The 13,156-nt window shown below is 41.8% G+C and overlaps 1 protein-coding gene across 3 annotated transcripts in view; it reads left to right on the top strand.

The window, feature by feature from the left end:
* The window catches only part of LOC306854971 (engulfment and cell motility protein 2), a gene marked incomplete at its 5' end in the record, with an annotated part of 56,084 nt that overhangs the window by 30,028 nt on the left and 12,900 nt on the right, over window positions 1-13,156 (top strand). For all 3 annotated transcript variants that reach the window (XM_079393321.1, XM_079393320.1, XM_079393322.1), the window contains 2 exons: window positions 11,115-11,251; window positions 11,336-11,499. In XM_079393321.1, the coding sequence (XP_079249447.1) occupies window positions 11,115-11,251; window positions 11,336-11,499 (301 nt within the window). The remainder of the gene's footprint in view (window positions 1-11,114; window positions 11,252-11,335; window positions 11,500-13,156) is intronic.

Genomic DNA, 13,156 nt, shown 5'->3' with positions numbered 1-13,156 from the left:
GCAATCCCTGTTCTCTGTGTTTGGATGTAAGACTGAACATAAGAGTCTTAATTTTCTCCCAGCATCTGAGCTGCTGAGGACGCTGTGGATTACTTTAATTTTTCAAGGTAATGCGCCTCAAAATCTACCTAAATACATGTATCACTCCAGACTCCTTTGTGAATGTCATGTCGTTATATTGCTTAGCATTTTAACTGTATTTGTGTGCGTACATTAAGTATTTTTAACTGATCAGCGCCGCGCTTGTGAGATTAGTTTGCGCCGTTCATAGCGAGATTCGTTCGGTGGCGCAGTCGTACGGCTAGGTCAATGGATCCACGCCGATGACAGGTCAGTGCAGCACGAGCTCTGTAACATCGCGCTGTTTCATCCCACTTTCAGTGCATTTGGCTTCCCATATGTACGGCTAAACACCGGTTCTCTCGCTCTCAGTTATGTTGCTTCTCCCAGCTATTTATTGCTGTAGATATGCAATGCAGAGAGACATATACACGACACCCTCTTCTGCAGACGGGGCGGGAATATGCAGCTCATTTGCATTTAAAGCCATACACTCCAAATCAGCTCTATTTTTAGACATATCCCAAAAATGACATTTTCCAGCTGTTGTAATAAATGACCTGTTGGGTTGTTTTGGCTGAAACTTCACAGACCCATTCTGGGGACACCCAAGACCAATATTACATCTTGTAAAATGGGGCATAATAGGTGCCCTTTAAGGATTACCATGGACAGCTGACTCCTGAAGTTTTGATGTTCTTCATATTCTGTGTGGTGGTCAGTTCACAGCAGTGATAGAAATGAATCTTTTCCAATAAGTTGATTTTTAGGTTTTATGGGAATCTTTACCTTTATAAAGCCATTTTGTTTGTATAATCTTTTTAGTCAAATTCTTACATTTAATTTGTCAATTAGAATAATAAGACATTTGGGCTGTAACCAAGAAAATACAATTTTCTAAAATTTCAACAAAATTTAATCAACAAAATTAATATTTAGAAATGTGCTGCTTTCCCCCTTTTCAATCTAAAATTGTAGAAAACAATACACTGATATTGCTTTAAAAATTGCAAAAGAGTGATTCATGTTTAACTTATGCCTTTTGGAGATCATTTCATCTTCCACTTGCTTAACTGTTCACATTAACAGAAATTTTGACCAGGGGTGCCCAAACTTTCGCGTGCCACTGTACTTTAAATGTGAAATCAAAACTGCCAGTAGGTGGCAGCAAGTCACTGTTAATAAGTGAGTCATTGTGATTGAAACAAATCACTTAAACGGGCGATTCATTCAGAAATGAAACACCATCATGGTTGCTTGGAGACACAAAATGGTGCTGTAATGTAATAAAAACGTAATATTAATATTTAAAGCTAATAGTTTAATTTAGCTTAAAGGGAATAATTTATGATTTTATAAGGAATTTGAACAGACTCACTGTTTCACGGCTGATCATTGAGTCGGCAGCGATTCATTGACCAAGCCATATAACATTAACTCTGCACTGGATATTAAAATCCAAAATATAGTGAAAACACTATTTAATAGCACAGTAACAAGATCGGCAGATTAAGACATTAACTTGTGAGCACAAAACACAAGATACTTCTCTTTTCAATATAAATAAGGCTTTATTCGATAAACCTAAGACATGTAAACTAATCTAACACATGAACACAAGCATTCACACATTGCAGAAAGAGAGAAAGTAAGGAAAGGATGAGTATAAGAGAATGGAAATGTGAAATCCCAAGTTTACAGCAATATGTTCAATTGCATAGACCTGAACAACCATCAATCACTTATTTAACCCTCGCTTTGAGTTTCTCAATGAGGCTAAAATTTATATTAAATGCACCAATTCAGTTAGAACCTGGAGGTGTTACTTGCTTGCTTTGCTAAGGGATTCCCTTTTGTCATCGTCGTTGCAGACGGGGGGTTCCCCGAAGTGTCTGATTGGTTGAGAGTTCAGTAGTCTTGAAGTGATGTCTTGGGAAGCCGATGGAGTTGTGGATGGTAGAAGTTTTGAGGCGGTCACAGACTCGAGTTGAACTCAGAGACGGGGCATGGCGGCAAAACTTAACTGAGTACACGAAACTCACAACAGAAAATAAAATAAATTAAAGTAAAAGAATAAAGGGATGTAAAGAGACTAGGTTGGTTTTCTTCTCATTGTGATAGCAGCTGGCATGTGGGCCAGAGCACGCTCAAAGAGCAGCATCAAAACGCGGTGGCAAAAGAGAAGAAGAGAAGAGAGAGGACCAAGAGAGAGTTTGATGGTGTCCTGAGTTTTTAAACTCTGCTTTCAGACCGTCCCATCTGGACGTCTTGACCAATTAGATACTGTCCTTGCTTGGGGTGTTGCTCTGTTCCTCCACCCAACTAATAAATCAACATGTTATCTGTTCAGTCAGAGGTCCGAACTTTACAGGCTCTTGCAAAGTATACTTTTGAACATGATTTCTATAACAAGACTATGATGCATTTGACAAAGAATTGATTGGAAGAAACATTTAAAGCATGATTTTTCAAACTCATACATACCAAACACGCATATGAATCCTTCAGCTATTCAATAATGATTAAAAAGACATACATAATACATACATGATATGTCTTTATGCGGAGCCGTAAAGATCAGCTGCTTCCTGACAAAAGCAATGCATTAGAGGGCTGCATTGGGATTGGGACCCGCCGGGTCCCGCGGGACCCAACGCAAATCTCGCGGGAGCGGGCGGTTTGAACTTTGCTGCGGGCGGGAATGGGCGGCTAAAGAAAACCACTGCGGGATTGGGAGGCAGCCTCGCGACATGATGTCATTGTCAACAAATGATGTTGAAAAGAACCTCAAACGTGGTATTTACAGCACAAAATCTAAACAAGGCAAGTCTGACATTTGGAGAAATTTCTCAATAGTTTGCGATAAAGATGGAAAGGAACTGGAATTCGTTCAATGTGACAAATGTACAAAAGTACTAATCTACAGTGGGCACAAATCCGGCACGTCTGGGTTGAGGCGACACACCTGCTCTGTTCTCCCCGGTCAAAGTAAACTGGTTTTCAAGGATAATAAACAACTCCCTACACACATCAAACAAGAAACTATAGAGAAATGTGTGGAAGTGTGCTGTCTAGACATAAGGCCATATGACTTTGTCGCTGGGAAAGGCTTTGTTGATATATCGCAACACTTTGTTGATGTCGCCGCTAAATATGGCAAATTTGATGTTAAAGATGTTTTACCTCATCCAACCACTGTATCCAGACATGTCGAGGGGCGAGCCCAAGTACTGCAGGCGTCAGTGGCAGCGGAGATAAAGCCTATCATTGAAACATATGGATGTGCCATCACAACAGATATATGGACTGAGGATTATCATAAAACTTCATTCATATCCGGCACCATCCATTATACAAACAACAACTTCGACCTAGTTTCCAGGGTGTTATTCGCGGCTCCCTTTGAGAGTGGTGTATCAAAGACAGGGGAGAATATCAGGAGCCTGCTATTCCAGAAACTCTGTGAATTTGGAATAGATGCGTCACTTCTATCTGGCCGTGTTGTGTTTGTCACTGACCGTGGAGCCAACATAGTCGCTGCCCTGCGTGGATACACCAGGCTGAACTGCAACGCGCACATCCTGAACATCACCCTATCAAGTGCATTTGCACCAGACGTGTTGGCTGAAAGTACTGAGCTGTCTGAACTATTGACCAGTGCAAAAAAACTGGTGAAATATTTTAAACATTCAGGTCTGCAAAACAGCTTGAATAAATCCCTCAAGCAATCCATCAAGACAAGATGGAATTCAAATTATGAAATGCTGGATTCCATACTGCAACAGCATGAGGAGATCTGCACATTACTGCTGAAAAATAACCAGTATGAAAGAATTACGCAGATCAATGCAAACACTTTAAAAACAGTAGTTGCGTTCCTTAAGTTATTCAAGGAAGCTACTAATGACTTAGAGTCCGACAACTCCACTCCCAGCGCATCACTTCCACTGCCGTGGTCCGTGAAACTCATTGAACACTGCCAAGCAGCAATGCTCGAGCCCTTGCTCTCTGGAGTCGCCAATGTGTGTGCCTCGCGTCTGGAAGAACTGATGGGCACCAGTGACACATCTGCATCACCTCTCCACATGATGTACAGGATTGCAACGCTCCTGACTCCTAAAATGCGAATGCTACGGATGTTGCCCCCAGATGAAAGAGACGACGTGGTTAAAGGTAGGCTATATGTATTACAGACATAAACACAGAAAACACAGTGCAATTACAAATTAGAATAAGTGAAAAAATAGAAACGGAGGTAAAAGACAATGAATTTATTAAAGAATATAAATGAATAACAGCATGGGTCTTTTTTTAAATACATATTAATTTATAAATCAAATCCTATCCAAAGGCGCAAAGGAAATCATTCACAAGATGCACTTTCACCTGGAACCTGTCACAGCAGTGGATGAGCCACCAGCCAAAAAGCAAAGCACAGACCGATTCGCAGATTGGGAAGACGATGCGTCCGTGCTTCAGTGCCAAAGCCGGTCGATGATGAAATAGCTGAATATCTCAGCTCCCGGCTCTCTGATAACCCAGACCCAGGCAGCGTGCTTCCATGGTGGAAGTTCAACAAAGAGCACTATCAAAGCTGGCACGTTTCATCTTTAGTATCCCCGCATCCAGTGCGCCTTCAGAGCGGGCCTTTAGTGTCTGTGGGCGCATCTTGGAAGAGAGACGCACGGGATTGGGACCGCAGTCAATCAGCAACATTCTCTTCCTCCACAGCAATATTGCAAAGTGATTCATTTGTTAAATTCATTCGTTAACGTTGTTTATTTTATGTTATTTATTAGTGTTGTTTTTTGAGCACAGCCTCTCGTTGCCATTTGTTAATTACAGTAGGTCAAGAGGCGTGATAATGCCAGTGTTATTGAGCAGGCTGCCAAAATCTGAATGTTTTTATTCTTATTTGCATTTATTCAAACAGAATACCTGTGACATCTGGCTTTTGTTAATAATTGCAAAACTGCTGTTTTTATGTAGTTTATCATTGTTTTTGTTTTTTCGCAAAGCAATCTATTTTTATGTGCCGTGTGATGGTGCAACGTTTTTGATAAAAACGAAATTATATTTGAATGTATTGTGTGTTTTGTCTTTCTGTGTTCTCATAGGCTAGCTACTTTCAGACATGCTTTCTGCACATTTACACCAGGACCAATCAAGCCTACGGAATACTACAAAATCAAAGTACTTGAAGTCTAAAGAAACGCGCGGTAGCCTAAGCGTTTTAGATGTCCCCGATAGCCCAGACTATATTCATCTTCCCTACCAGTGCGTCAGAATACATGCAGGTCAGGGACAGAAACAAACATGAATCTCTTTAATAATAGCAATACAATACGTTTTTTTTTTTTCCTGCGGGACGGGAGAAGACACAAAATCAATGCATCTCTATTATCGTGCAGGAATAAATTCTCAGAGTTTTGCGGGTGCGGGCGGGAGTGGACATACATATTGCGGGAGCGGGTGGGAGTGTAACACACACGTTGCGGGAGCGGGCGGTAATGGTCAGAAATTCGGCGGGCGCGGGCGGGAGCGGGATGAAGAAAACAGTCCCGCGCAGGGCTCTACAATGCATTCTGGTTAGGACATTTGTCCGACTTTGATTGGCGCTGCAGCCGCCTTACGATCACATGTGCCATCAAAGTACCACGAGAGCAAAACGAGACCAGCCACCAAGGTCAGGTGCTGCAGTTGCTCAAAATCGGCTATGAGAGCCTTGATGACGACACACTTTATTCTCATTGGTTAGATTCTGCGATGACAAGCACAAGGAGTGTTGTGTGTGTTTATTCTAACAATTAACTTCCACAAATCTGTGTTTTTATAACAGTAAAGTTTTTTTAGTGTAGCCACACTGTTATCTTGAGTCATTTTTATCAAAAACACTGATAAAAACATATATACCCACACTTTATTGGTATTTAGTAGCCTATATGTTTATGCTGAACTTTATTCTTGAACAGATTGCGCTGTATTAAGCAGTATATAAAAAGTGTTTCTGTTGCTCATAGAAACATTTCTGTATATTTCACATATGTTGCATTTAATTAACTTTATCTGTGATAAGAGTATGCAAACACAGTGCGAGCTTCACTAACGGGACCAGAAAGTGTCCGACTTGACATCTCCACTTTTAATTCTGCCCCGACTGAAAGTGGCTACTCTCGCCAGCCGGTGACAGGCTAGTGTAGTTCATCTTGAACAAGGCTATTGACTTTGCCGTGAATATGATACACATGCGTTTGGCGTGCATATGATACGCAATCAATGCTTGTAGTAGAAAAAAAAGGAGTGGCGGTACTCAACCCCACTCCCCCACCTAAAAATAAATAAATACAAACTAAAGTACTAAAAACTAAAGTACTAATTTTCATAATTTGCAGTGAATGTATATAGTGCCAAAATAAATGAATAAATTAATTAATAATTGTTTGCAATTCAATTCACATTTATTTGTATAGCATTTTTCATGATACACTGTTGCGAAGCAGCATCACAGAAAATTAACATTTCTACATTTAGCAGTTTACAGCACTTTTAGTGATGTTTTATAAACAAATTTCGGGAGGAGCACGCACATATAATTTACACGGCCAGCTAATCATTAGTGATTACACTATTTATCCAATCAGCATACGAGCAATCTCCTATAAATAACCAAATACGTCCTACCTCCATTATCTCGACTTTCAGCATTCGGTTCACTCCTTTGCCATTATATCACAGACCCAATTTTTTCCCATCCAAACAACAAGACTTATTATACATGTGATTTTCGGATCCTCCACAGCAATCCGCCGGCCCCAGGATCACACTGTCATGAGCCGGGTTTGATTCCAGTTTTCTTTTCCTTTCTATTTTTTGCTCTGCTTCCTAGACTCAGCTTTTCACGTTCACAATCAGCGCTCACGCTGATTGGGACGACACCTGTTTCCTTTTGATGTTGATTTGCTCCTCTGTTTCTCTCTGTGTGTTACTAGACTTCTTTGTCAGATTATTATGCTTCGCAGCCATTCTGCCTGCTCTCTTTCTATCGACTACCGTTACTCGGTTGTGTTTTGTCAAGAACCGTCATGTCCTGTCTAGTCCAGTCGAGTACTGTCGAGTGTCTGACCTGATCTCTGCCCAGTCTCCCAGTTGCCAGCGGCCAATGGTTCGTTTGCCTCCGGGCGCAGCCCTCCGGACTGTACAGCCTTCTGTGGAAGTTTCTACTCTCCATTCCGGCCGGGATCGCACTGCCTCTCGTACAAGTCAAGTCTGCTTCTATGTTCCAGTTTTCTCCTGTATTATTTTCCAATTCTGCGTATGCCTGATCCAGCTAGCAAACAACAGACTACCTGAGTTTGTTTTGTGGATAACAAATTCTCTGTTTGACTTGCCTTTGCCTCGGGGTCCCTTTGTGTTGTGACACACTCCTTCTCCGCCAGACACAGCCGCTGAGCACCAGGCTTCATCGCGGCCGCCGATTTACCCGACGCCGAGGATTAACCTCGCCTCCACTGCCAAAACTTCCAACTTCCCCAGCATCCTTGTATCATTTGGCCGCTCTAACAATTCCCCCGAACGGAAAGTGGCTAGTATTTAAGCCCGAGGCAAATGCTCATTAACTCCGATGCACTGTTCTCGCGGAGGGTAAAAAGTGGATCTGTACGATCTATTCATCACCCTGCAAATCAGCAAATCTCCCTCCTAAATCCACTCCAGCCGCCAAGACGGCCATTAGATCGAACAAAGCCCTGAACTCGCCTCGCTCGACAGCACCATTGTCCCGCACAAGACCTGGCTCTCCACGAGCGTCGGGTCGTAGCAGCAGGCCTTCAACGTGCCTGGGCCGCGCCACCAGTTCTCACCGCACTCACCGCTTCCCGCTTCGGCTCAATCTTTCACCGCGGCTCTTCCGGCCGCAGCGCCTTATGCAGCCAGGCCTCTAACTTCTGTTTCCAGATGCTAGCGTGAGGCTGCCTCTTCTAGTGGCGCAGACTGCCAGTGTTGCCAAATAATTTTCAGGTAAAAAAAAAAAAGACTATACAGGCTCTTCAGGATGTCACAAACTTCACTCCCTTCCCATGAGCTACAGCAGCTGAAGCAAGCATGAGGCCGCCTCCGCTGGCAACACAGGCCCACATATCCTTTTCAGAGACCTCCAGATTCCATAGCAGACGCTAGTGTGAGGCTGCCTCCGCTAGTGGTGAAGGCTCATCCATATCAAAGAAGCTCAACGAACCCTCATCAGCTGACCCCTTTAACGCCAATTCATCCCTGTTCACTCGAACCTCAGACCCGCCATAGCCATCCCCTTCAACACCATCAAATCCACCCATAGCGGCTCATCTCCACTTCAACCATCCCAGCAGGACCTTGCTTCCGCAGGAGCCTTATCTGTTTTTTTTTTTTACTGCTGCAACAGTTCTTGCTTCCGCAGAAGCCTCCTCCTATTTTCAGATGCCATAGCAGTGCCCGCTTCCGCTGAAGCCAATTTTTCTTTTCAGATGCCACAGCAGTGCCCGCTTCCACAGAAGCCACATTCTTTCAAATGCCGCAGCACTGCCCGCTTCGTTTAATACTGCTGCTGTAGTGCCCTGCTCATTTAATACTGCCGCTGCAGTGACCGCTTCATTTGATACTGCCGCTGCAGTGACTGCTTCATTTGATACTGCCGCTGTAGTGCCCTGCGCATTTGATACTGCCGCAGCAGTGCATGCTTCTGCAGAAGCCACATTCTCTTTCAGATGCCGCAGCAGTGCCCACTTCCAGAAGCCACATTCTTTCAGATGCCGCAGCAGTGCCCACTTCCAGAAGCCACATTCTTTCAGATGCCGCAGCAGTGCCCACTTCCAGAAGCCACATTCTTTCAGATGCCGCAGCAGTGGCCGCTTCTGCAGACGCCACATTCTCTCATTTTATTAACTTTGGCTTCACATTTTTAGTGCAGTCAGCATACTGGAGTAAACAAAAATGAAATAAATACCTCCAATGTAGACTAGTCAGAATAAAACATTTCTCTCTTTAGTGCAGCCAGCTTAACAGAGTAAACTAAAATGAAATAAATCAACTTCAATGTACTCTAGTCAAAAATAAACACTGGCTTGTCCACTCTAAGAAACATTTGGAAGTTCAATTAAGTTTTAAGTTCTTTTTAAAAAATACCATCAAGCAGCACATTCTGACTGAAATGCGGTCGCCTCATTCGCACGAATCGGACCACAGGATGTCTATTCGCGTCTTTGCATTGACTTAACATGTAAATAACTTGCGCTTAATGCTTCATTCGCATCTGGTGTGAACGCACCATGAGATGTATTTCCTGTTGTATAAGAGAGTTTTATGAAACAGTTACGACAGATTGTGTGCGCTTTGTCTACGACACGAATTCCATTCCTGTACTCCACTGAAAAACCAAAGTGTTCCCACACAGGAGACTTAAATGTGTCCGGGGGATCTGCAATTTCAGTACTATGTGAAGCAGCCATCCTGCATATACTAGCAACCGAGTGTGACGCTCACTCCCAAGTCACATGAAATGACATGCACTTGGAAAATAGTAACTTTAGAATATAATATTTATAACAAAATTTAAAAAGCTCTTATTAGTCGTTACTAATACAATTTAATCAAATATAAGCAAAGAAAAATTTGTTTAAATTAATAGTTAGTTAGAGATAAGTGCCATTAACCTCAACAATGGGCAGCAGGGGGCGTGAGAGTACCGCGGTACGCGACAAGAGTTCCGCGATTCGTATCGTGGGTGGTGTATCGCGATCTTTCGGTTCGGTTTGTGATATCGTTACACCCCTAATCTGTACATGAGTACTATTACCTCTGCCATCTCTGATGACATCAGCCGTGTTTTCTCTGCATTAGCGCTGTTTTGAACTTACTGTTTGAATGCATTCCCTTACAGGATTTAATGCGCTCTCGCATAGGCTATATAATGCACTCTGGACATTTGTCATTAAGATAACTCCATATAAACTGCCTCAAACTAACTATTAAAATGAGAAGAAAGTCGAGTCTGAAAGCTACAATAAATTTTTTAATTCGAGAATGGAGAATAGGCTATGCTGTTTTTCGGTCGGTGGAGCACTTCATGAAGTCTGCTTTATTCCTTTGAGCCGTCCACACAGTCGTCATCAACCGAGAAACCCCACACCTCTAATCCTAACCACTGCATATCATATGCACACCAAAGTCCATTTCTGCGTATAAATAGAACGCCAAATAGAAATAGAAACTTGTGGTATTGATACGCACTTTCATAATTTACGATATAAAGCTGCATATATTTTTATTTTAAGACAATGCTCTCGCGGGCCACATAAAATGATGTGGCAGGCCGGAATTGCCCCGCGGGTTTGACACGTGATGTAGTGTATCATATTTGTAATCATGCTGATTTTTGGAGAAAAAACGGCACTTTTCATCTGATATTCTTTAACTATATGCAATTACATAAACGCACATTTTTTTGCCCCCATATCTTGAATTTTGTGATCATTCTAAATGCATTTTAATAGACTGAATCATGCAGTGAAAGAACGGACTGTAAATGCGAACGCGCATTAGTCTAACCTACTCGTCTTGATCACGTAATGTAAGTGTGTACTCTGTGTTTTGTTTGGTTTTTGCGATGTACTCGATAATGTAAAATCGCACATTGCTAAAACATTTACGATATTATCGTAGACGATATATATCGCACACCCCTAATCCAGAGGTCTTCAACCATGCTCGTGTGGGGCCCACTGTCCTGCAGAGTTCAGCTCCAACCCTAATCAAACACCTGAACCAGTTAGTTAAGCTTTTCAGGATCACTTGAAAATACACAGGAAGGTGTGATGAAGCAGACTGGAAATAAACTTTCTGTGTGAAGCAGGCAAAAGTTTTAATGTCATCCAATATCCAGTTTTGTTACACTTTTAACTGTGACTTTTGCACTGTGAAAAATGTTTCTGCAACTGTAACTGTGTGCTTCTGTGATGTACTGTGACAGTCATATAAAGAGAGACTTGTGGAAATGCATATGTAAACGTGTCTTGTCTCTGCAGCAAATGAAGGGTGTAACAACTTCCATCCCATGTTTTTTACCCACGAGCGTGCTTGGGAAGAGTTTTTCTGCGTCTGCATACAGCTGCTCAATAAGACATGGAAAGAAATGAGGGCCACTGCAGAAGATTTCAACAAGGTGTGTGTTAGTGAGAGTGTCTACTAGAGGACAGACAGTTTCATATGCTTGTGTTTTTGTCAGCGAACACTGTGTGTATTTTAGGTGATGACGGTGGTGCGGGAGCAAATCACTAGAGCTCTGGCCATGAAACCGCCGTCCCTGGAGCAACTGCGGGTCAAACTGCGCAGTCTAAGCTACTCCGAGATCCTGCGTCTGCGTCAGTCAGAGAGAATGAGTCAGGACGACTTCCAGTCACCTCCTATAATGTGAGTAAAGAGCAACTGCATCAGTAAGCTGTATTCGAGATCAAGGATCTCCTAATCAGTAAATCATGTAATTATAAACCTCTAATGCATTGATGTCTTTTGATGGAAATTAAACCAAATTATAGGTCATTATGATTTTTAAAGTAAGCACGAAATGGAGCAATGTGGGGTTGGACCTACAGCTCTCAACCTGTGATCAGAAGCATAGTTTCTCATTACATGGTTTCTATGGGTCTTAAAATGTCTACCCTTCCACAATTTAAGGCCTTAAAAGGTCTTAAATCAGAGCAGAAATAATTAAATTCATGGTCATGTCATGAAATATTGCATGCACTACAAAAATGATGTTCTTTCTCAGTGGTTTTGTTTTCCAATACAAATTCCTAAACATCCTTAAATCCAGTGTTGGGGAGTAACAGTTACTGAGAAAAAAAAAATGTGTAATTAAATTACAGTTACTTATTAAATGGTAAAGATTACAAAGGGGGTTACATCTGAATATTTTCTGTAAAATGCAAGGATATGTTGAATAATATTCATTTGTTGCTTTGCCTGTTTTTGATGTGCACAATTCCGCCAGCCATTTAAAGGCTGTTTAGTAAAGCAATGCTGTTCTGATTAGTTCTCTTGTTTGAAATTTCCACTGAAAGCTTTAGGCAAAAGCTTAGACCTGTCTAAGGCTACATTCACACTGCAGGCAAATGTGGCCCAAATCAGATTATTTTGCTCACATGTGACTCGGATCTGTTTTGTCATGACTGTGTGAACAGCACAAATCGCATTGAATCTTATATTTTCTATTCCGATTTGAGCCACTTCCATATGTGCTACTAAATCCGATCCATGTCCGATGTTCCGATCCGATCCATTCATGCAGCTTTTACTTCACTCTAGATATTCGTCATAATTTTGCACCGATGGGAGAGACTTCAAAGATTTTTAGATAAGTTATCTAGACAGTTGCGAAAGGTAATCAGTGGAAGTGTGATGTGTCAAAACTATATAACAAAACATGAGGGCTTGTATCATAAAAGCTTCAAAACTCTGCTGTCTTTTGTCACATCCTTGTTTTTATTTTTCATATTGCCTGCACATAATTTCGCCGGCTTCAGCAGCAGATCACACTATAAATTAACGCATAATTGCTTACTTTATGTCCTCCGTGTTTCCGTATGACAGCTTCAAGTGCTGCGCAAGTATTGCCAAATCCACAGTTTCCCCGTGGAATTAGGCTTCTTTTTTCCACTGTTGCGCGGGATGGTTTTCAAATATGTGTTTTTCCAACTAATGCGATCTTTACCCCCCTGAATATGGTTGTACTAGATTTTAGAAGCAATTAGGTGGATTTTGTTGTGTAAACCTGGAAACCCTGTTCGTATTATTCTTTTGCGCATGCGGGTCAGTCCAGAGCCATGATCTGTTCACACTGTAAAACTGATGTTGGCCACATTTAAAATAACAATGTGAACAGCTACACAAAAAAAATCTGAATTGAGCATTAAGGCTCGCAGTGTGAACATAGCCAAAGAGTTGCCACCATGGCGAATGATAAAAATGTGTTTCAGTGCTGAAAGTTTTAAAATAAAAAATCATAACGATCTTAAAGTAAAAAGAGGTGATTAAGTTTGATTTTGTGGTGGCTGTGCTTCAAAATTAA

The sequence above is a fragment of the Barbus barbus genome (genome assembly GCF_936440315.1).
Source record: "Barbus barbus genome assembly, chromosome: 35".
Taxonomy (NCBI): Eukaryota; Metazoa; Chordata; class Actinopteri; order Cypriniformes; family Cyprinidae; genus Barbus; species Barbus barbus.
Note: the sequence above shows the minus strand (reverse complement) of the source record. Positions and strands in the feature narration are given on the sequence as shown.